General features: G+C 32.7%; 1 protein-coding gene across 3 annotated transcripts in view; it reads left to right on the forward strand.

Annotated features, from left to right (window-relative positions):
• The window catches only part of Ehbp1 (EH domain binding protein 1), a 312,420-nt gene that overhangs the window by 192,894 nt on the left and 93,279 nt on the right, over positions 1-26,247 (forward strand). For all 3 annotated transcript variants that reach the window (XM_071601621.1, XM_027934467.2, XM_071601622.1), the window contains exons 11-13: positions 13,930-14,108; positions 14,935-14,983; positions 20,537-21,439. In XM_071601621.1, coding sequence (XP_071457722.1) covers positions 13,930-14,108; positions 14,935-14,983; positions 20,537-21,439 — 1,131 coding nt within the window. The remainder of the gene's footprint in view (positions 1-13,929; positions 14,109-14,934; positions 14,984-20,536; positions 21,440-26,247) is intronic.

The raw sequence follows: 26,247 nt of genomic DNA on the forward strand, positions 1-26,247 counted from the left end.
TCAATTTTTCTAAAAAACATGAAACTAAAATATCAATATATTCAAGCACAGTGGTAAGAGATTAGTCAGAGATGATCTTTCAAAGGCCCTTTCTGCCTAGTAATCTATGAAAATGATAAATTATTATATTTCATTGATATTTTGGCTTGTAAGGGGGTATTCTTAGGGAATAAACAGGAAATCTGTGAAACCAGCGTATTAGTTATTTAATTTTTCTCATTTTTTTCTTCAAAATATTGAATGTGATCCATAAAGATAAACCAAATGTTATACTGAATTAACTTGCACTATATCAACTCAGGCTTTATTTTTAAATCTATTATCTCCTCAAAGGATCAATGTTGGGAAATTCATTAGACAAATCATGTTCATTGACTATTATAATCTAAATATTCATCAGCAAAAGGACTAAAATGGGGTCAGGGAAAAGGTGGAAATAAGGAGCTAATTACTAGTTCAAATTAGAGAAGTGAAGTAATTAAAATATAGTTGGTTTCATGATTGTATGTATTTGAACAATTTATTAAATTATACATATTAATTGGGTGAATAAATTATACTCTGATAAATAATCTCTTTAAAATTTAAGAACAGAATTTAACTTGAAAAGGTAAGCCCACATCAGCTTCCTAATGCCATATCACCTATCCTACATTGCTAACTTAGACTAGAATACATCCATAGTTGAATTTGATTCAGCCTTGTCCAACAAAGGCCAAAATTTGCAGAAAAGCTGAATAAAATTGTCCCAAGTATTATCTTAGATATTATCTTGATATGTGATTTATCATATTCTGTTGATTAGTACCTACATCAAATATTTCTCTCAGAAATATCTAAAAATATGCTTTCCCCTATGATTAACATTTCTGGTTCAGTATTTCTCTTTCATTAATATTTTTATATGGCCCATGCATGTATGGATCTTCTTAAAATTACATTGTTATTATGTAAAAAGGTCTTCTTGCCAGGCATGAGGGTGCAGACCTGTAATTCCAGCAGCTTGGGAGGCTGACTCAGGAGGATTACAAGTTCAAAGCTGCCCTCAGCAAAAGCAAGGCTCTAAGCAACTCAATGAGATCTTGTCTCTAAATAAAATATACAAAATAGGGCTGGGGATGTGGCTCAGTGATTAAGTGCCTCTGAGTTGAATCCCTGGTACCCTGCCCCCAAACAACAGGTCTTCTTTTTTATAAGACATCCTTTTGCTATAATGGTTCTTTATTTTATAAACCACTTTTGATGTATACTTTTTAAAATTAATATCTGAACTCCAGTTTTATTTTACACATGCACCAGAATAGCAATCCCATGATAAAGTTGTTTTGTAAAAATGAATATCTCCATTTAATTTTACCAATTTATAAACTAGTAGCATAGGCAACACACTAAAATGCATTTAATAAATAGTATATAGAGTTATAGGTAAAACAGGTGTTAATAAAATGCATGTCATTTTACATAGATTTTGGGTTTCTCCATTTTAATTTTTACTTAACTCTAATACTTGCTTCTTTTTAAAAGAATATATTGAATAAGCACACTACCTGAGTTGTTCTTGGCATTTTATCTATATCATTTTATTTCAACAAAATTACTAAATATTGAGAAAGTCCCCATCTTCCCTACTTTACAGATTTTATGTAATTAAAAGCAGAATGCAAACAGGAATTTTGGGGGGATGGTATCAATGATTCAGTATTTTTTTTTAAATAAATGTTTAGGGATAATTTTTTTAAATATTAAAAAAAAGAAGATGATTAGGTTTGTTCAGCCCTACAAGCTGCTAAAATACCAGATTATAAAATAGCATTATGCTGGTAAAAAATGGTAGGTCACTGAAGGAGAATATCTAGCTCAGAAATAAGCATGATCTAAATCAGTCACACTTACACAGTTTCATAATAATTTAATGTACAAGAGAAGAATCACCACAAAACAATGAAATTCTATTCAGGAAATGATGTTGGGGTAATAATTTAGAACTTTAATTCACAACATTTCATTCACCAAAATATATTTTAGGTAGGTGAAGGCATTAAAGTATTAAATTAAAAATGAAATTAATTTTTAAAGGAAAAGAAGAGAGCTGGGCACAATGGCACATGCATGAATCCCAGTGATTTGGAAGGCTGGGGCAGGAAGATTGCAAATTTGAGGCTAGCCTCAGCTTAGCAAGACCCTGTCTCAAAACCAGAACAAAAACAAAAAGGACTATCACTGTAGTTCAGTGGTACAGCATCCCTGGATTCAATCCCCAGTACTCCCTCCCTTCAAAAAAGGGGAAAAAAAAGAAAGCATAAATTAATATTTACTAGATCTCTAGGGAGAAAATAACTTTCTAAACCAATAGAAGCAAAAGATACTACCGAAGAAAAGATGGACAAAATGAACTATAAAAGTGAAAATGACTAAAAGTTAAAAAGAAAAATAAGAAAGATATATTTCTAGTAAATAGAAGAGTAATAGCTACTATTTGCATGAATAAAAGTAAATTAAGGTTCTAAATTATTCTGTCATTTCCCAAGTATTATTTTATTATTTTGGGATGCTTCCTATATTGCATATTAAATTATTATTCTAATTTTTAAAGGAAAACTAAGTAGCAGAGCTAGGAATAAAACTCAGATCCAATGATTCAGAGTCCACGTATGCTTTTTGGCTCAAAGCTATGTGCTTTTCTTATGCTGTATTTCCACATGAACATAACTTCTCCTTCATGGCAATCTAACTGTGGCTTAGTTATACTAAATTTATAGGATAAAAAATATTTTTTACAGGAGAATTAATTTATTTTTACTTGATTGTAACAAAGCAGCCACAAAAAGATTAGTGCATTGGCCTGCCTTGCTTCTTTCTGTAAATAGGTTGGATATTGATGAAAAAAAGTGTTGTAGAGTTTTTGAGTAAAACAAATGAAGTGTTGTAGAGTTTTTGAGTAAAACAAATTATCTATAAATAGAAAACCCAAATTTAGATTATGAGCTTTCTATGACTTAAAATTCATTCTCTTGAATTTTGACTTTTATGGGTTTGTTGTTGTTGTCGTCGTCGTTTTGGGTTTTTTCCTTACTGTAGTCTCAGACTCCTGGCACAACCATCTATAATTAATTAATAATTAAGTGCTTGAGATTTTGTTTATAGTAATTATGTATTTTTCCACATACTCTTAGAAATTCACTGACAATTATTTTACAATTTATTGTAAAATCTGAAATTTATTTGTTATGGCTCACAGTCTTATTTAATTCTTAAGTAAGAAAATCCACTAAAGAATTATTTTCACAAATTAAAAACAGTCAGATATTTCATAATTGTTTCACTCCTGTGACATGTTGACAGTATGTGATTATTTTTAATTAAATCTGTGTTGGTAAGATTAACACATGGCTTTAGCATGCCATTAAACAAACTTAAACTTAAATGTGTGAATAATGACACAATGCTTTCAGATAGACATAGTGAACAAATATATCTGGTGTAGGATTTTATCCTACTTGGAAGGTAATCAGTCTATTACTATTTGATGGGTAATGGAAGACTTCAGGCTTCTAGATCAGAAAAATATTTACTTCATTACTTCATTGCACAGCCCATAATATGAATATCACCAGTGGCTACCCATCCCCACAGCTTTGTCAAAGTCAGAATAGAAAATAAGGACCATGTCTATACATATCAGAATGGGTACTGGGGTCCCTGAATGTTGCAGCTTATTATAAAGATGCAGACAAAGAGACCCTTGTAATGGTCAGTTTGAATTGTCAGCTTGATTGGATTAAGAGAAGTTGATGATTAAGGGGCTTAAGGGTGTTGAGGGCGTGTCTAGGAATGTTTGACATGTGAGATAGCCAGTTGAAATGGAGACCCTCCTAAGCATGGGCAGCACTGTCCAACAGGATGATAGCGTAGATGGAATAAAAGTTGGAAGAACAAGGAAGCAGCAGCAGATGCAAGCTCCATTCTTCTTGAACGGGTTCTTGATGGCTACTGCAATTGTCTGAGGTTATCAGACTCTTGCTCTTTCTTCTTTACTCTTTGAAAGCTCAGTCTTGGACTAGGATAGATAGCACTGTTGATCCCTTGTTCTGGGGCTTCAGCCTCTTGGACTGCGCAGCTGCTGGTTCTTCTGGCTCTCCAGCCTACATACAGCCATTGTGGACTATCCAGCTCCTGGTCATGTAAGCCAACCTAGTAAAACCCCCTTTTATAATTATGCTTCCTGTTGATTCTGTTCCTTTAGAGAACCCTGACTGATACAGCCCTCTATTTCTGGAATCCCTCCCCATCTAGCTTAAGTAATTTCCAGGAGGTTTAAAGGGCAAATATCTTTTGTTTTTCCCTTCATTTATCTTCTTTTCTTCTTTTGGGAGCCAGATATTGAAGATTAGAACATTTAAAAGAACGTACATACATGGGGAAAAATAGGCACTGCAAATGTCCAGAGGAAAGCACAAGCACAGAAAAGACCTGAGAAGATTTTACATTTACACTTCAGGATAATCCTCCACACAGATACTGTGTACAACCATAAAAACAGAACAAAACAAAACCCCAAAGAACAGAAAAATATCTGGTTGAAGGGGTAAACTCTGATTTCCAGAGGGGGGGGGGACAATCTGATTTCCAGAATTATGATGAATTATTATATTTAATTATTAGTTTCAGATATCCAGTTTCCAACAAAAGAAATCACAAAGCATAGAAAGAAACAGGAAAGAGTGATCCATTCAAAAAAAAAGTAAACCAAAAGGAATTGTCCCTGAGAAGAATCTGATGGTGGATCAACTAGACTAAGACTTTAAAACAGCAATCTTAAATATTCACAAAGGACTAAATGAAGTATCAAGAAAATGATGTATGGGGCTAGGGCTGTAGCTCAGTGGTAGAGCACTTGCCTCGAAGGTGTGAGACCCTAATTTCAATCCTCAGCACCACATATACATACATACATACATACATAAATGGATTGTGTCCATCTATAACTTAAAAAAAATTTTAATAGAAAATTATATATGAACAAAGTGGAAATGTCAACAAAGAAATAGAAAACCTAAAAAGAAACTAAAGAGAAATTCTGAAACTGGAAAGGAAAATAACTGAAATTTTAAACATTACTAGAGAAAGTCAAAGGCAGATTTGAATAGGCACAAGAGAGAATGAGCAAACTTGACCATAAGAAAATGAAAATTGTTGAGTTTGAGGAACAGAAAGAAAAAGGATTGGAGAAAAGTGAACAGGGATGGAAATATAGCTCAGTGTTAAAATGCTTGCTTAGCTTGCATGAGACCCTGGGGTTAAGTCCCTAGTACCACCAAAAATAAATAAAGACAAAGGGAACCTAAGGGAATTGTGCGATACCATCAAGCTGACCAAGTACACATTGTTGAGAGGAGTCCTAGAAGGAGGGAGAAAAAAAAGAATAGAAAGAATATTTGGAGAAGTAATGACCAAATCTTCTCCAATTTGATGAAAGATACAAGTATGAATATCTAATATTGAGGAACTCCAAAATGAAATCAAAGATCTGTACCAAGACTCATTACAATCAAACTTTGAAAGAAAAACACACACACAAAAATTTGAAAGCAGCAAGAGAGAAGTGGCTCTTTAAAAAACTATTATCAAAGAATCCTATATCCAGCAAAATTATTCTTCAAATATTAGGGAATTTGTTTCCCCTAGAATTACCTTGCAAGAAATGCTAAAGGAAATCCTAAATTTTAAAATGAATGTTACTAGATAATAACTCAAAGATATATGAAGTAATGAAGATCCCAGAGAAGGAATAAACATGGGCAATTATAAAATCTATGATTTGTAACTCTAATTTTTGTTTTCTACATAAATTAAGAGATGTATTAATTTAAAAGATTAAGCCATATTCTAGTTAATAAAATTCTGTATAACATGTCATTAATATTCTGCTGATTTGTTTATATTTTGGATATACAAAGTGTAAAGATGTATTTTTGTAACATTAATAAATGATCATAAAGCTGTTAAAGGAGGAGGATAACTTCTTTAAGTTTGGCTACTTTCAGAATGCAGAGGATAGGAAACATTCATGGGATCATTTAAGAAAGATCAAATTGTAAAGGAAAAAAGGAGCTTAACGTCAGAAGCAGATTGTGCAGCTGGTAGATTCTCAATAAAAAGCATTTTCCAATTGGAACAAAAAAATTAAAATAAAAAAACAAAAAATATCTCAAATCAGCAACCTAATTTTGTAACTTGAAGAATTAGAAAAGAAAGAGCCAATTAAACCCAGAACTTAAAAAAAAAAGATTACCAAGAGTAATCAAAATCATAGCAACAAAAGCAGGGGTTGTGAGTATATATCAATAAGTAGGGTACTTGCCTAGCATTTGCAAAGCCCTGAGTTTGATCCCCAGTGCTGCAAATAATATAATATTTTAATAATAAATAAAAACTTTTTTTAAAAAGGAGTAGGTCAGCAAACATAGTATGTTAGCATTATGGTATTAGGTACACAGGGCCGTAAGTGAGTGACAAGTCCAGGTGGGTCAGTGTGCGCCACTCTGGCTTAGGAAAAAAGTGAACAGGGATGGATCAGTGAACAGGATCTAATAATACCTTGTACACATAACTATCAGATCTCCCAAGGGATGTACTTATAGTATGCCCAAGAGTTATAGTGTAAGGAATCTATAAGCTTTGTTTTTCAATAGACATTTATATTTTACTCGCAGGCCTCCAAGTCTGCATGAAGTTTACCAACCGTGTCATTTTTATAATAAATATTGTAGACTTGTAACAGAGATAACATTTTATATTTATATTAATGCAGTATATTTTCATGGAAATGATGTTAGGAGATGGTAAACTTAAGGACTTTTTTTTTTAATATTTTGTAGTTGTCAATGGACCTTTATTTTATTTATTTATTTTTATGTGGTGCTGAGAATCTAACCCGGTGCCTCACACATGCTAGGCAAGCACTCTACCACTGAGCCACAACCCCAGCCCCAAACTTGAGGGTTTTTTTTGAGTGTATGAAGAAAAGATTTAGGCCTGCTGGTAAATCTTTTCTTCCTGGGGCAGGGGGAAATCATATCTTTATAAAATTGAGTCCATGAATATAGTATATCTCCCCATTTCTTTAGGTTTCCTTGGATTTTATAGCAGTCATGTGCTTTATTTGTAGATTTATTCCTAAGCACAGTCATGTACCACATAACATTGTTTCAGTTAACAGTGGAATCACATATACAATGGTAGTCCCACAAAATTAAAACAGAACTGAAATTTTCCTATTGGCTAGTGATATCCTAGGCATTATAATCTCATAGCCCAAATTCATGTATTTATGGTGATGCTGTTGTAAATGTGTCTGTGCTACCATTTGTACAAAATTGTAGCACATATAATTATGCACAATATATATTTGATAAACAACTGTGTTACTAGTTTGTGTATTTTCTATACTATAATTTTAATTATTATTTTAGAGTGTTTTCAATTTATTTTAAAAAAAAGTTCACTGTAAAATGGTATGTCTGTTATACCGGCAGTAGCCTCATACATCTTGTGGACACCACTTGTGGATACCACTTCTCTTGATTATACCATTTTCTTTTGTTCTTGATTTAATATTGTATTGTTTTCTTCATTATGGCCCCCATAAGCATACAAAATCCTCTGGTAATGTTGCCAGTAAGAGTCCCCATCAAGAGATTTTCCTGGAAACAAAATTTAAAGTCATTAAGGACTATTCAATTGGAAAATCAGTGATGGTATTTGCTCACTAATCAGTTCTTGCCTGTGTCCCACGAAGGTAATAGAACTGGGGTTCCCCTTGGTGGAATGGGCTGGCTGCAAAATAAAAGCTAAGAAAAACAGAACAACAAAAAAAAATCATAGGACACAGAAAATATTTTCAGAAAGTGGGGGCTGGATGGGCTAGCCAATCATATGGATCCAGCTTCTGTACTAAAAAGGCAAAATGGAGCCCATACTTGCCTTATTTATATGCTTGTTTATTTATATCTGGGAGCATCAGAGGCCTTCCATAGAATGTTCTTCACCAAAATAGGTTATAGGTGGGCTGTCCAGTTCCAAATGAATTACGCCCCGTCTCCAGAGCTACTATGAGGGATCTTCCTAATAGAGTGTAGATAAAGGTCATGTGCCTTAGGCAATCTATTGCATGGGAGAACCACAGATAGTTCCCAAGGTTAAACCTAAAATCTCCCTGGCTACCATACCAAGAGAAGACCCTCAAGTAATTCACGAGTGGCTTCCTGCAATCAGATATGTCCCATTCAACCATAACCAGGATCCTGAAGAAAAAGAACAAAGTGACAAAATTATATAAGGATTTGAAACAAAACTAACAAAAATCAAGAAGGGCACAGATCATATGTACAAAAACTTCAAATGACATGGATCAAAGAGCAGATACTTTATTTTGTTTTCAGGATGACAAGATCACCTTAAAGGACTTAAGGTCAGCATACTATAGTGACACAGCCACATCAGTGTTTATAGCAGCTCAGTTCACAATACCGAAGCTATGGAACCTACTTAGGTGCCCTTCAACAGAAGAATGGATGAAGAAAATGTCGTACATATACACAATGGACTATAACTCATCCATAAAGAATAAAATTATGGCATTTGTAAACTGATGAAAATGGAAACTATAAGTGAAATAATCCAATTCCAAAAAACAAAAGACCAAATATTCTCTCTGATATGCAGATGTTAACACAAAATTAGGCAGGAGTAGGGAATAATAGAAGTTCATTGGATTAGACAAAGGGAATGAAGGGGGAAGGGGGGGAGGATGGGAGTAGGAAAGATAGTAGAATGAATCAGACATAAGTTTCCTATTCATTATGAATACATGATCATTGAACCACCACATTAAAAAAACACAAGAATAGGAAGTTACACTCCACTTATGTATAATGTGTTATACACTCTACTCTCATGTATATCTAAAAAGAACAAATAAAATAAATGAAAGAAAATATCACCTTACAATGCATGATCACACTTGATTTTATTTCTATGCCTCTATGAATTGTTTTAATTAAATTTTTTTTTTATATATAGGAATTTAGTTTTGTATATTGGCACCTTTACTAAATTTAATTAATTTTGATAAATTATACATATAATTTTTTGGGTTTGGGGTTTTCCTCATACTCAATTATTTACTATAAATAGAAGTATTTATTACTAATATATCTTTTTTTTCTGACCTTAATGTACCAACTGGAATCTGAATAGAATGCTAAATAAAAGTGGTGATAGATTCCTAATCTCAAAAAGGGAAACCTTTTAGTATTGAATATTTTACCATTGTGATATATACTAGGCCTTTGCAAATTAGGGAAACTGTGCTGGCTTGCTGAGATTATTTTTAGAATATAAATGGACATTAAGTTTTGTAAATTTTTTGCATCTATTTAGATAATTTTGTTATGTTTTCCTTATAATTTGCTAATTTGTTAAATTACTTCCATAGATTTGCTAAGCCAGGTGTATATTCCTAGGGTTTCAGCAGGTATAGACTCACTATCTTAAGTCTATCTAAGTTCTGCAGTTTTTCCAAGTTTACATTACATCATGGACATAATGCTTACAGTCTTTATCTAACATACACACTAATTAATATACTCCACAATCAATAATCCTATAACATTTTCTGGTACTTATATCTGATGTCTTGTCCCTTTTATAGATTCTAGGTTTCCTTTCTTCTAATGTCCACTCCTCTTATCTTGCCTACAAAACCAAAAGCCTGCCCAGAGGGTACCTCTCCCTATTTTCCACCTCTGCCCAGAAAGGCTGGAAGGAAGCCACCCAGGGGGCATTCATTATCAACTCCTGGTGGTAGAACAATTAATTCCCTGGAGGCAGTTGCCAACTGGTTAGGAGGAGGGGGAAGTATTTTGAGATATTAGCATTTTATTTCTTTTTTAATTGCCCCCCCCCCGCCCCCGCCCCAACCCAACTGTTCTTTATCTAAACTGACTACCTAACCTTTTGCCCTGGTCTCAATCCCCTCTCTGATTAAGGGTACCCTTACTACCGTAAGGGAAAATGGACGATGACCACTCTGGCTTTAGCTGTGCTTTAAGTAGACTCTATAATATGATATGATGGTAGGTCCTGAGAGGGAGAATTTAGAAGAAGGAAACTTGTTAGGAAGATTTTCACTATTATTTAGTCAAAAGGAGATAGATTACAAAAATATAACCATAGCATCAAACCTGTCCATGTATTAACCAGTAAAAGATGACAGATGAAAGAAAAATTCCAAGGTGATTCAAAGAATAAAAGTCTAGGCAATTGGGACAATAGCACTTTCATTTGCAAACACAATGAAAATGAGCAGGTTGCAAGGAAAGATTAAAAATATGATTTTTAACATACTGAGTTTGAATTTTATATGGCAGGAAGGACAGCCAGCTGGAAATGTCAATTTGAGATGGTTTGAACTATAAATGTACATTTGGGAATCATCTGCATGTGATAGTTGGAATCCTGAGAGTGAATCAGCTCAAAGTATGGAAAGAAAAAACTATTCAGAGAAATACCTAGAGGAATGGATAGCTGTTTAGTGTAAGACGGGGAGATAACAAAAGAGAAACTATAAAGGGGATATAGCAGAAAATAATGGAATTGAAATTTCTCATAGCTTTTGAAATTTAGGAAATTTTTTCAGCAAGTTATTTGACTGGGTTTTCTGAAACAGATACTATTGCCATTTTTGGAAAGAATATTTTGGTGCCCTTCTTATTAACGTAATCTGCTGTGTTAACATAAATAACATATTAAAATTATCTATATTTCGGAGTTCAGTTTTGACCCTTATGAACAGATTTTGCTGTTTTTCTTTCTATGGAAAGAAACGTATTGCAGTCATTCAGAGCTTCTTTCACCAAACACATAGGAATAGATACATTACCAACCATTACAGGTGCCCTGTTTTACACATAGAATATCAAGGTGCTGATATTATTTTCTAGTTAAAGCTTTGTCTGCAGAGTAAAACCTTCACTATGTTAAATTTGTGGCCTTTGATGTTCCATAAGAGCCCCCCAAAATAGAAGTTCAGTGCTGATAATGCTTTGGTGTTAATCATAATTGTAGTTAGATTGATTAACATGAACTGAATGATCTTGCCATATATAGTGTTACTTTTTTAAATGCATTTATTTATTTAACAATGCTTACTGAGTGCTGTCGTTGGGTACTTGGGATAGGTTCATAAATAAAGCAAACAGGTTATTGACCTCATATATCTTTTATTTAGTGATGACAGGTATAATAACCAATAAAGTAAAAGATAAAGTATATGAACTGTAAAAATATAGTAAATAGTATGGCAAAAATACAGCAATATAAGGTCTATCAGGAATGCTAGTTTGGGGTTGGGTGATTGAGATAGGCTGCATTATTAAATAGCATATTTCTAAATGGTGAAGGTTGCACTGGAGTTAAGCGTGCAGATCCTTAAAAGGAGAACACCAGGAAAATGGAACAGTCCTTGCAAAGGTCCTAAGGCTAGACCATTTCTGGGGTATATAAGGAACAACAAAAATTCAGTGTGCTTCAAAGTGATCAAGGGGAAAGAGTGTAGAGAAGATCAGAGAGAGGTAGTAGGATAGAGGAGAAAGAAAGATCTTGTTACTACAACGCTCTGAAATAGTTAACCATCATCATACTCATTCTACAGATGAAACAGATATAAAGAAGACAAGTAATCTGCCATAACATTATAACAAGAAGCAAATTATTTGATGCAATTATATACTGAAACTTTCACAGTGATTTGATTATTAATTCCTTTATGACCCTCTACAAAATATTAGATGAAAGATCAGAAGTTCTGGAGTAGTTGTTCATTTAATACTGCCTCTAATTTCCTTTCTCTGCAAACCAATATGACCATTTATAGGGCCTGTAATTTCATTACTTTCTTCAATTTCATATGATTTCCTGTAGTCAGAAAGGTAGTCAGTGTCCTTAATATGAGGCTTTTGATGAAACAAATCCAAATTTTGGTTTAGTTTCCCTAGTCTTTTTATATTGAGTTTTCTTAGAGATTTTAATAATCATATATAATATATGCCATCATATATATTCTTTATTTTTACATATAGAAATTCATCCTAAATTGTAACAGTGATAATGACATTTATACATTACCTCTGTACATGTGACTGACAATTTGAATGAATCAGTATAATGATTATAGGATTATTTGGCCCATGTTCATACTAACCATGCTTGAAGTGACTCACTGCCTTAATATAATTTCTTATAGAAAAACATTATAATAAAGATAATCTTATAGCTAGTAGACAAATAAGTAAGTAATAGAATAGTTTGAAAAAAAAGTGAGTATGTGTCTAGTTTAGTGATCGCCTAGCTCATTCATAGACCACTCTCTACTTTTAGGTTAAGTGACTAGAGAAATTTGAAAGTCACAGTGGACAATTAAGTGAAAAGATAATTTAATGGTTCATTTTTATAATATTAGATTAATAGTTAAAAGAGCCATTATTTATTCTAAAGTAAATTTACTATATTGGGAATTTTATATTTACCCACTGCTTTGTATTAAATGGAACTGATTCAAATTTGTTGAATTTTTATGATCCATATTTTTTTTAGCATTGACTTAATGTAGGTGATCTTTGAAAGAATAGTGCTTTGCTAGATTCATGATTGTTTATATAATGATTTGTTAATCTAACAGTTAATAAAAATGAGAAATTATATCCTTGGTGTTTCTTGTTGGTCTTCCCACAGAAGTAGTAAATATATAAATCAAAATCATGTGTGGTTGATGATTTTAATCATTTGGCACTGACATGCTTTTGTCAAGTGGGGGCATCATTGGTCTTTCTTAAATAAGCAGTATGTTAAGAATAGCTTGCTTGTTAAACGACATTAAGGGTAAATAATTGTTTTCCTTTCACCTTTCCTTAGAATGCCTCTCTTTTATGTCTGCCTTATTATCATAGCAAGCACTTTTAATTAATAGCAAGATTAAAATCCAGAAATACTTAATCAATTTCTTTATATTTTTCCATTGTATCAGCCTCCAAGTTACTGTCACAAAATGTAGTTGTTCTTCAGTAAAATAAAATGACATAATTTTAAGAACAACAAAAATTTGGAATAAAAATCTTACAATGTAGACTTAATTTTATTCCCATCATTGTAGTCTTAAATATATGAACAAGGGGGAAAGAAAATGATAAAGATTTTAAAGACATGTATAACTAACTCAACTAATATTTTAAAAAATAGCTTTCAGTGATAATTAAAATGTATTTTGAGTATATCCAAAATGAATACTATTGTGTACTGTTGCTACCAGTAACTGGTTATTGCTAAAAACTCTAAAACTATTTTGCTGTTATTAAATTTATATGCTTGAATATGATAATCATTGTTATTTTTTTAAATGCATACATATTATTACTGTATTTTTAAAAGTTGCTGTGATTTTGATCTCTCCTCTACTAACAATTTAGACTTTAAAATGCATTATTTTTAATCCAGTCGATAAGGAACCATGTTTATATGTGATGGCAATTGGGGGGAATTTTTAGTGTGTGAAAATTGCGTAGGTATTTAGCATTAAGTATTTAAATACTTTAACATGATGTTTCCATCAATAAAACTCTTTGCTTATTCTTATGTATAAGTTTAAAATCTCACCTATCTACATCCTTGTCAGGCAAATGCCATGGGCTAAAACTGAAGATAATAATTTAAGATTTATGTCTCCCTCTTGGATGTTATAGTTGTCATGAATTGACAGCTTTGAAGGACCTAAACTGACATCAAAGGGTTCAAATGATCTAGTTAGGTCAATTAATGTTAATTTCCATCTTCCATTAAATTCTTTTAATGTTTTCCTCTTCTCCTTTCTTCTAGCCAAGTCCTATACCAAGTCCTATTTTGGGGCGAAAGCCAAATGCTAGTCAGTCATTGCTTGTATGGTGCAAAGAAGTTACGAAAAACTACCGAGGAGTGAAAATCACCAATTTTACTACATCATGGAGAAATGGTTTATCTTTTTGTGCTATATTACACCACTTTAGACCAGACTTAATGTAAGTAGAAACAGTTTCCATTCCCTATTACATTGCATAAATAATAGAATTTCTTTTCTTTTTCTTTTGGCAGAACTTGGGATTAAACCCAAGGATGCTCCTCTACTGAGCTACCTCCCCAATCCATTTTATTTTATGACACAATCTCACTAAGTTGCCCAGGCTGACCTCAAAGTTGCGATCCTCTTGTCTTATAGCAAGTAGTTGATACTACAGGCATTATGCTACTATTCCCCAGTATTTACACAGTTTTTAAAAGAACCCAAAATCATTTCATAGAACATGTCCTGAACTACTTGACTTTATATTTCTTTTTTGCTAGCCACACGTTTTGCTTTTCTGAGAGAAGTATATGCCAGGAAAACTGCTTCCTTCTCAATACCTAAAAAACATATTTTCCCTTTTAAAAAAATGATTTTTTCTCCTTAATCTTGTACAAGAAAACTGACTTCAAATTATTATGAAAATTGTGTTAATGTTAAAATGAGATGAGATAAAGAAGCCTGTAGCTCTTTCTACATTGACAACAGGGATTACCTCATGGTAAATTTGGTTGTCATGGCTAGTCTCTGGTCCCCTGCCTTAACTTCTCTTTTAGATGGAAAGCTTCAGGCAGTGAAACATGTAATCACTGTTTTTATTTATTTATTTATTTATTTATTTATTTCCTTAATTTTCCACACTATTGGTTTTGTTGATTGAATTTCTGTGAAATTGCTGGTTACTCTGGTATTATTGAATGTCAAATTTTTAGATTCAGTTTGTTTTAAAAACAGCTGTTTTTATCAAATACTTCATGTACCTACTGTGCCATTTTCTCCCTCAGTGACTACAAGTCTCTGAATCCTCAAGATATTAAAGAGAACAACAAAAAGGTAAGAAATGCCAAGGGGAAAAAATACATAGCTTCAATTTTGGCTTCTCTGCAGGTTTTTTATTAATTTGGGGAAAGTGAAGGGAGTTTTGGTGAGGTCATAATTGCAGCTCTTAGAAGGTAATTTGCATTCCAAAGTTCAAAAATAGGATACTTGGTTTACTTTGGTTTATCAGGACTTTAAAAATCCAAGAGCCAGTCCGGGATCAGATTACAATATATGTATGGTCTTCATTAACTGTTAAATGTTTGTTAAAAAAAAATAATGTTTTAATTGTAAGATTTAGCTTTTAAAAGTACACCCCAAACTATTGTGCCGTAACTTTTACATAACATGTTCTAACACATTAGAAAAATGTGTTAGAAGGAAATGAGAGCAGGAACCTGATAGGTAAACAAGACTTTTTACCTAGGTGACTAGGTTTGTAGAAGCAAAAAGATATAAACATTGGTTCTTTTCACTTTCTAGTAAACTATATATGTGTTTCCATATAACTAATTAAAATATACTGAGATCAGAGCTTCCTTGCTGGCATTTGGAGATATTGATCCTTTCAGCCTTCAGGGCAACTGCATAGGGCTGAGTTGCAAGAGCCCCAAGGGCCAGCTGACTGTGGCTAGAGGCTGATGTATCTGTTTACCCCAGTGCACAGTACAGGATTATAATTTTCTGTGTGCAAGGAAGGAAGTGCCTAACTCTGCACACGTTAGATACACAAATGTTTGTTTGTACTGAATTGAATTCTTCATTTGAAAAATGAATGAAATGTATTTTCTTGGAGTTTTTGTTGTTGTTGTAGTTCTTTATTTTACAATACTGGGATTGAACCCAGGGGAACTTTATCACTCAATTGTCCTTTTTCTTTCTTTCTTTTTTTTTTTTTTTTTTAGTTTGTTCTAATTAGTTGTACAAGACAGTAGAATGCATTTTGACACATTGTAAACAAATGGAGCATAACTTCTTCCTCTGGCTGCACATGATGCAGAGTCACACCATTAGTTTAATCATACATGTATATAGAGTAATAATGTCTATCTCATTCCACCATCCTTTCCATTCCCACATCCCATCCCATCCCCTCCCCACCCTCTGCACAATCCAAAGTTTCTTCATTCTTCCCTAATACCCCCCACGCCTGCATTATGGATCAGTGTTCACTTACCAGAGAAAATACTCAGTCTTTGTTTTTTGGGGGTTTGGCTTATTTCACTTAGCATGATATTCTCCATCTCAATCCATTTACCTGCAAGTGCCATAATTTCTTCTTTAAGGATGAGTAATAGTCCATTGTGTATATGTACCACATTTTCTTTATTTATGCATCTGTTGAAGGGCATCTAGGATCTATACAGTCGTTTTTATTTTTTGAGACAGGGTCTCACTAAGTTGCTGAGGCTGATCTCAAACTTGAGATCCTCTTGCCTCAGCTTTTTGAGTTGTTTGGATTATAGGTATGTACCACCATGCCCACCAGAAAAGGAGTTTATAACTTGTGATCTCTGGATATAATTAAAGATGTCTTTGAAGATGTAGAGAAAAATACATTTTATTTTCAATTCTTTAAACATTAGTATTTTCTTCTATTGTAAATTTTGATTTTAAAAAATCATGGTAGTAGTAGGCATACCTTAGACTGTTACTTCAGAAATCATAGATTTATCCTATCTTACTACAGTTGTTGCACATTTCTACAAATACCTTTTAAGTTTATCAAAATCAGTTATAAAAAATGTTCTCATAAAAAGCATATACTTTACTGGTTCCCAAATTGTTTTGCAGTATTTTCCAGTGTAATTGGTTCTTTTGATTCTTATCTATTCTACAATTATAGAAGTGTCTGTGGCTAAAAGGGGTTCATAGGATAAAGTGGTTAAAGGACCACTAGAGAGAAAGGTTTTTTGGTTTGTTTGTTTGGGGAATCATGGATTGAACCCAGGGGAGCTTAACCACTAAGCACATCCCCAGCCCCTTTTGTTTTTTGTTTTTGTTTTTGTTTTTTTGAGACAGGCAGGGTCTTGGTAAATTTCTTAGAGCGTCACTAAGTTGCTGAGACTGGCTTTGAACTTGTGATCCTCCTGTCTCAGCCTCCTGAGCCACTGGGATTACAGGCATGTGCCACAGCACTCTGCATAGACAGTTTTTCATTTATTTTAAATTAGATCATTAAAACCACTGGTGATAAAAGTGTTGGACTAGGCATGGTGACATATGCCTATTATTCCAGCAACTTGAGAGGCTGAGGCAGGAAAATCACCAGGCTAGACCCTGCAATTTAGTAAGACCCTGTCTCAAAATCAAATAAAAAGGGCTGAGGGTGTGGTTCAGTGGTAGAGGGTCTCTGGGTTCAACTCCAGTATCATCAAAAAGAAAAAGAAAGTCTTAAAATTTTATGAAAGTTCAATTAAAAAATAAGAATTTAAAGTTGGGGACATAGCTCAGTAGTAGAGCACTTTCCTAAGTTGCAATCCCTCACACCATGAAGAAAAAAAAATTATTTCCAACAAAACAAGTTTAATACTTATGTTGTTATCTAAAACCAAAATTTATATGCCATTAAAAATTCTTATTTCTCTGAAAATTATTACCAGTAATAATACATTTTGAAACTGCCATTTTTAAAAATTGATATATGCCACCAAAAAGAGGCAATCCTTAAAAATTAGTATAATTTTCTCATAGAAATTAACTGTCTTGTAGGCATGCTATAAAAAGTAGATCATTCTCATGAATTATTTCCTGTGTGATTTTGTAGTACTTATTTCTATTAAAGTGAAATGCCTTTTTAATTAAGTAAATTATGTTCTTATATGTGTGCATTTTTTGCATATTAATAAAATGCTAAGCTAAATTAAATACAGAGATAAGCATTATAAAATAAGCCATTAATAGCTGATAGATAGCAGTGGTGCAAGCCCATAGTCTGAACTGCTCAGAAGGCTGAAGGCTGAGATTGGAGGGTGGCCATTAGCCCAGGAGTTCAAGACCAGTCTGGTCAACTAGCAACATCTCATCACAAAAATAAGTAAGTAAACAAACAAAGTTAAAAGAACCAAGTGGAGCTGCATATATATATATGGTGCTAAGGATATATGTGGTGCTAAGGATTGAACCCAGTGCCTCACACATGCTAGGGAAGCACTCTGCCTCTGAGCTACTGCCCCAGCCCTAAAGTGGAGCTTTTAACTAACTATTCAAATCTTTGAAAAGGAAACTATTGAGTTTCCTAACATTTTTAAATAATATAGGGAATCTCATTAAGGCTTAAGTCATATTTTATATTATTTTTTTAGGAACTTAATAATCATTTACATATTACTAATAGAGAAAAGTATCTCATTTAATTTTTTTCTCATACCTGAGGGTATTGTTCAGTGGTTAGAAAAAGTGCTTAATTTGTTGAGAACCTGGTTCAATCCCCAAATATCAATTAGATTTTCTAAGACAGTTAATCGTGGCTTTTGGAAAGACTTTTAACTTTGAGAATTCTACTTATTGCACTATTCATTAAATAATTGTTAGTCTTTCCATTTCATCATTTGAAACGTCTTACCTTATATCTACATTGAGTATCTCAGTTGCTACCTGAACATTATTTCCACCTTTGTGCAGATCTTCCAATAACCCTGAGTACCTTTGAATGAATTTAAAGCAGCACAAGAGACAATGCCCATGTCTTAAATTCCACAAAGATCTGTAATGTAACTGGCAATGACTCCTTAAGGATTTAATTATACTTAGGAATGAATAAGACAATTTCCTTTTGAAAAATCTTTTTTATTAATACACAAACAGCTAAAAAGATAGTAGGTGACCAACCAGAGCAAAAGAATTTAACGTATATGAAAAAATTTTTTATGAAGTCTTGAGCTTGCATAAAAGAAACTTGATTTGTTTCAAAATAGTGATTTTAGTATAATTAGTCTACATAAAATGAATTGCTGCATGAAGCAAAACAGCAGCAGGAGTTTTCCTACAAGGAAGCTAATCATTTTCAAAGGTCTGCAAAAAGTGCTGAATAAAAATAATGCATTTACCTGTGGCATCTGATCTTACCCAGTATGTCAGTGTTTTAGATAATTAGGAAATGTTGAGACTACTGCCTGTGGTGCTTTTCCTGATGACTTGCAATTGATGTCTGTCAATCAAGTAGTCAAGACACACAAGGAAGAAAATGACTTTAATTTTCCTAAAACATGTAAAATACAAACAAGTCTATACACGCACACCAACTGAGTTATTCTCTCTAGTAAATATTTTGAGGTGCCTATATTATGAAGCATAGTGCTGTGAAAATTGAAGAGGTTTTAATATCACAATTTATTTTTCATTTTCTTTCTTACTTACTCCACAACATTTATTAAAGTACAGGAAGAATATGAGACAAGGATTAACTTCAAAGGTAGAAATGTACTTTAACATGTAAATTCAAAAAGACTCATTCCTTTTCAATTGTTAATAATTTCCTAATATTTCTTTTAAAGAAGAACTTTGAATTATGCTTCTAAATCTAGGTTTTTAGAAAAATAGACATTTTAACATCCCAAAGCAAGAATATATCTAGAGAATCCTTATCTTCTCTCTGAGAGTGTGTCTAAATCTTAACCATATTTTTAATGCTTCCTAGCAACACAGTTCTGTTTTCAAAGGTTAGTTCAGGATAGTAATAATTGAGAAACAGCTTTGGTTCTTCAAAACTAGAAAAACCTGATATGCCACAGTCATTTAAAGGCTAACAAAGTAATACAATGCAGCTTTACATTCTCAACTAGGTTGTAGTACTCAAAACATTTAATTCTCTCAAATGCATAAAATAAAAATGAAGTCATTCTTCTCATTATGAAAATTAGTCTTAATTGGGTATTTTAAAATGTTTATATGTTGGCTGGGCATGGTAGCATACATCTGTAATCCCACTAGCTCAGGAGGCTGAGGCAGGAGGATTGCCAGTTCAAAGCCAGCCTCAGTAACTTAGCAAGATCCTGTCTCAAAATAAAAATAAAAAGGGCTGGGAATGTGGATCAGTGATTAAGCACCCCTGGTTCAATCCCTGGTACCAAAAAAAAAAAAAAAAAGTTTATGTTTCTAAGCTTAAATAGCATTTATTTGCATTTTATATCAGGTAGTCAGATAGTTCATCCTTTCAACTTATGCATCTCTGCGTTTTCTTCACAAATCACTGCAATTACATTACTGTGGAAAAGAGGTTGATAGTAATAATAGCACTTCAGATGGATTTAGTCTAATATTTCTTTATGTATCTTGGTTCCTTATCTTAAAGAGTGATTCTGAGATATTTTTTTCAGTCTCATTTTTGCTTTTTTTTTTTTTTTTTTCTGGAAAGGAATATCTCAATTGTTGTGTAGTTAACTTTTTTTTTCCTTGATTCTTCCCCACTTTTAAACATTTCTGACTTTTGGAATATCATTTATGTGACATAATGTTAGTAATGTTTATGTATCCTATACAATAACAAAAATATTAAAAGTTGCTGTTTGAAAAAAGGTATGGATTGTCTGTTATTCACTTTGTCTTGTGTTTTTCCTTTCTTTGAAGGCTTATGATGGATTTGCCAGCATAGGAATTTCCCGGTTATTGGAACCTTCTGATATGGTTTTATTAGCAATTCCTGACAAACTGACTGTTATGACTTATCTTTATCAAATAAGGGCACATTTCAGTGGCCAAGAATTAAATGTTGTTCAGATAGAGGAAAACAGCAGTAAAAGCACATATAAAGTTGGAAACTATGAAACAGATACAAACAGTTCTATTGATCAAGAAAAATTCTATGCAGAGCTGAGTGATCTGAAGCAGGAGCCTGATCTTCGACATCCTACCAGTGGAGCAGTAGACTTCTTATCACAGGATGACTCTGTATTTGTAAATGATAGTGGGGTTGGAGAATCAGAAAGTGAGCATCAGACTCCTGATGATCACCTTAGTCCAAGCACAGTCTCCCCTTACTGTCGCCGGACTAAAAGTGACACAGAACCCCAAAAGTCCCAGCAGAGCTCTGGAAGGACTTCAGGATCTGATGACCCTGGAATATGTTCCAATACAGATCCAACCCAAGCACAGGTTTTGTTAGGCAAGAAGAGACTATTAAAAGCTGAGACTTTAGAATTAACTGACTTATATGTTGGTGATAAAAAGAAGGATGTGACTCCACCCTTTATTTGTGATGAGATAGACCAGCAAAAACTTCAGACTCAAGACGTCAGTAGTAACATGGAGCAAGAAACATTAGAGAATTCTAAAAACTTAGAATGCAGAACAGATGCTGAATCACCTATCAAAAAACCAAGTTTATCTCCTACTTCCAAACTTGGATACTCATACAACAGAGATGCAGACCTTGCAAAGAAAAAACGTACTTCCATGAGGCAGACAGAGTCTGATCCAGATGTTGATAGAACCACTTTAAATCATGCAGATCATTCTGCTAAAACAGTCCAGGTAAGTGAATTAGTAGAATGAATGAGTACTTACATTTAGTAAATAGCTATTCTGTCTTTTTATTTCATTTTATGCTCATAGAACACCTCAATATGTTACAAATAATTAACAGTGAAGTATAATTTGTCACTGTAAAAAATCTAAAATGTACCTGCTATGTATTTAAAGTTTATATTATTTCAAGATTACAAATCTCAAATTTAAGATTAAAGGATAAAGAATGTTAACTTTTCAAATCAAAATATTATCAATTATAAAAACAATATTTTATCACAATAATAAGTCAAAGATATTTCAGTTTTTTTATTTTAATAAGAATATCATTCTAGGTGCTGGGTTGTGGCTTAGCAGTAGAGCGCTTGCCTAGCACGTGCGAGGCCCTGGGTTCAATCCTCAACACCACATAAAAATAAATAAATAAAACAAAGGTATTGTGTTCAACTACAACTAAAAAATAAATATTAAAAAAAAAAAGAATATCATTCTAGGGACTGGGGCTGTAGCTCAGTGGTGGAGAGCTTGCCTTCCTTGTGTGAGGCACTGGGTTCGATCATCAGCACCACATAAAAATAAATAAATAAAGGTGTTTAAAAAAAAAAGAATATCATTCTAAAATGAAATACCCAGTTAAGTATTTCCCATTTAAAGCATTTTTATTCAATACTTCACTTGCATTTTAATTGGTATTTTTAGTTCCATTATTGCTTGTGGTTTAAAATCCAGTAGCATCTATATTTCTCCCCTAAGGGAAATATAGTGCAGTTTTGACCCCTTCCTTACTAATATTTACTGTATCGAATCTCTGGTCCCATCATCAATTATAAGATATAATATTATTTTATTTACAACAAAAAATTGCCAATAAAATTATGATAGTTTTATCGCTTAGAATTTTTATCTTATAACTATTGAAAGAACTCTTTTAGACTTAGGACACATTTTCATATCACATAAAACACTTATTTACTCAAAGACATTTTAAACAATATGAACGGATTAAGTTACTTCTAAAAGCTTTTCACATTTAGAATCCAGCTCTTCTGAATCACTTTTTGACTTAGAGTTGTTGGTAGTCCTATTTTTCCACACAGTATTGTCCTCTGTGCCATCAAAATATGGTGCTATAGCAAAAATTTTCAAAGTTTGGTCTTTTCACATCTGAGGCTGTCTCAGACCCTTTCAGAGAGCCCTCAAAGATAAAACCTTCTATCATAATGCTAGAACATTATTCACTTTTATCACTCATTCTCTCAGAAATGTATGGAAGTATTTTTTGGAGATTCCATGATTCCTGGTATTCATCAGATTTAATACAAATATGGGAGAATCCAAGCTGATTTTTTCTTATATTAAAGAGACTTACAATAAAAATTGTAAAATAATGTCATTCTTACTTGGTTTTTGTTTCTTTTCAAGTAGTAAATTTAAAACATATTAACATCTAATTTGTTTATGATTAAATGTGTATTTATATAACTAAATATATTTCTAAATGAAAAATTAACATTTACATTGTACTAGGTATTGTAAGTAATCTAGAGATGGGATTTAAAGCATACAAAAGGACATGCCTAAGTTATGCATAGTATGCCATGTTATCTAAGTGACCAGAGCATCTGCAGAAAATCCACAGGGGGTCCTGGAACTAATCTGTGGGAAGAGTATATTCAAGTGATTTCTGATGGAAATGTCAAGGGATTGCTGTCGTGCCACCAGAAGTATCAAGCAATATGTAGATAGACAACTATGTCTTGACTGTGAACTGAAAGACTGTGATTGTAAGGTGCCAGAAGTATTAGGAAAGAATATAGAGGCTGGGGAAAATAGCTCAGAGGTAGAACATTTGCCTAACATGTGTGAGTTCCTGGGTTCAATCCCCACCACTATGGAAAGAGAGAGAGGAAGAGTGGGAGGGCAGAAGGAACGGAGGCAAAGAATACTTCTTAGAATCAAAGAAACATAGTAGCTATCAAAGCAAGCCTCTGTTTTCCTAATCAAAAATCTTAAAGGTCTTAAGTAGCTAAACCCGTCTGAAAGTTTTCATGATCACATAGTGTTCATAAGTAGTGGATAATACACAGCTAGTAATTGACAACTCCAGAATCTGATGAGCCTTAGATGTAATATCCAATAAATAGTTTTCATATAAGCCAGATTTTTAAGGCAAATGTTTTACTTAAAGCTAGAAACTGATTAATAGTTAGAAATTAGAAATATGCAGGACTAAGAATCAGTAAACCTAGTTTCTCATTTTGATTCTGCCAGTAATTAGCAATGTAACATTAACTGTTCATTTAAACTCTCATAATCTTATTTTCCACGTTATGTTAAATGAAGTAATCTCTAAAAGCCCTTTTAGCTCTAAAATTCTTTTATGTTGTGATTCTATTCATATGACTAAAGGATGCACCATTTATTTATAGCTTCATGTTTGTTCATTGGCCATTTGTTTATGGGTTGAATTTTGCTTAAGGTGAATTAAAGGTTTGCTTGGCACTTGGTTGGCAAGAATAATGTCTTGACACCAAAAATTGTAATATGGATGCTGACATTTGGTAGGTTTTTAAGAAATTACATATGTTAACTGATAGTATTCTGTTTCTCTTTTTGTGCCCTATATTTTATTAATTCTCAGATATATATCTTTCTATATTTTAACTTTTCTGAAATCAAGATATTACTTATAATAGATAGTATATTGGAATTTAATTGGTAGTGTTTTTTCTTAGTAATAGATAAAATTGTGACTTATAATTAAGCATTAAATTATAGGAAATTTGGTAGCTTAATATGTTTTTATAGACTTAACAAAATTATAATGCTACTCATGTAAGTGCCTAGTACATGAATGGCAATTATTTATTTATCTTATCTTTCTTAAACTTTACAACTAATGAACTAAGTGGTTGAATAATACTTTATATGTGGGACATCTGGTGTTTACAGAGTAGTCTAAGGTCATATAATATATTTTAAAGTTTGAATTCCAAACCAGCCCTGTCTGACTCCAAAGTCTTTGTGCCTAAAGTTCACAATATCTCTTTATTTTTTATCATTTAAGCATTAAATAATAATCATAGCCCAGTTGTAAAGAAGTCAGCATTACTGATAGGCAATTTTGTAATGTGCATCAAGTCCTTAAAAATGTTTATATCAGCCACACATGATGGCTGTGTGTGTCAACTACTTGGGACATTGAGAAGAGAAGATCCACAAGTGCAAGTCCAGCCTGGGCAGCTACTTGGCAAGGCCTCATTTCAAAACAACAAAATGTTTATCTTATTAGATCCTATTTCCAGGGATTTTTCCTAAGGAGATGATCAGAATCATATACAAAAATTTACATGTAGGAGTATTCACAAAGATATTATTTATAGGGCTGAGTATGTAGCTCAGTGTCAGAGAGCTTGCATGAGGCTCTGTGTTTTCTTCTCAGCAGGGCAAATAAAAACATTATTTATGATAGTGAAAAATTTTCAAACAACCAATATATCCAATAAAATAAGTTAACTAATGTCTAATGAATACATCTATATAATAGAATGTTAGGTAGTCTATTAAAATCATATTTTCAAGAAGCATATATAAGGACATGAGAAAAAGCTCATGATAAAGTATTTATGGTACAGCACTTGTCTTAACATGTGTGAGGCCCTGGGTTCGATACCCACCACTGCAAAAAAAAATAAAATAATAAAGTATTAAGTGAAAAAACTGTGATTCTACAGTGATGATCTCTGGATACCATGATTACTAATGATTTTTTTCTTCTTTTTACTAATCTCTATAATTAGTAAAATACAATTTTGTAATTTTATATTTTAAAATATACTTAGTAATTTTCTAATCAGAAAATAAAATTTATGTCTGTGTTTTCTTAAGACCAAAGCACAGTTTTTCACAGTCTATGTGGATGGGTTGAATCACTAAAGGACTATAGAATTTAGAGCTAATGGAGTCTTAAAGATGATCTACTCTCATTCTCCACATTTCAAAGATAAGGAAATTGAGGGATTAAGAAATAATAATAGTCAATATTTATTCAGTGCTTATCATGTGCAAGTGCTCATTGTGTTACTCTATTACTTAATCTTTACACTATCCTTATGAAAGTTGGTCTGTTTTTCTCCGAATTTTATAAATGAGAAAATGGAGGCTTAGAAAGATTGAGTAACTTGCCTGCAATTAAGTGATGGAAGTGGCATTTGAACCCAAATGTCTGACTCCAAAATTCCTAATCATCATATAATGGAAGGCAGTATAGTTTTTAAGTGACCTGTTCATGTTGCATTGCTTATTATTAATGACAGAGGGATTAATTTAAGCCTGATATTGTGACTAAAAATTCAATGTTCATTAAACTTTTTTTCTATTTTGAGAAAGTATTGATATTATAACCAGTAGAAATGCAATGACTAATTCTGTTATATCCTAGCAACATTAACTTAGAATCTATCATTACCACTTATATATTTCATTTGTATCTATTAAGAATTTTTGTTTAATCCTCTTAAAATCTTGAGTGATGAAAAAGTTCCAGAATTAGTGGCAATAATTCATAACCTTGTGAATATACCAAAAATAATTTATTGTACATTTTAAGGAAAATCTTAAGATTATAGAAAAAAGGTTTAAAAATAGTTACAGTTTTTTTTAATTTTTTTTTTCCTTTGGTACTAAGGATTGAACCAGGGATGCTCAGCCACTAAGCCACATCCCCAGCCTTTTTATAATATATTATTTAGAGACAGGGTCTTGCTGATTTCCTAAGGGAGCACTCAACCACTGATCTATAATGAGCTACATCC

Source organism: Marmota flaviventris, chromosome 14, assembly GCF_047511675.1.
Source record: "Marmota flaviventris isolate mMarFla1 chromosome 14, mMarFla1.hap1, whole genome shotgun sequence".
Classification (NCBI taxonomy): domain Eukaryota; kingdom Metazoa; phylum Chordata; class Mammalia; order Rodentia; family Sciuridae; genus Marmota; species Marmota flaviventris.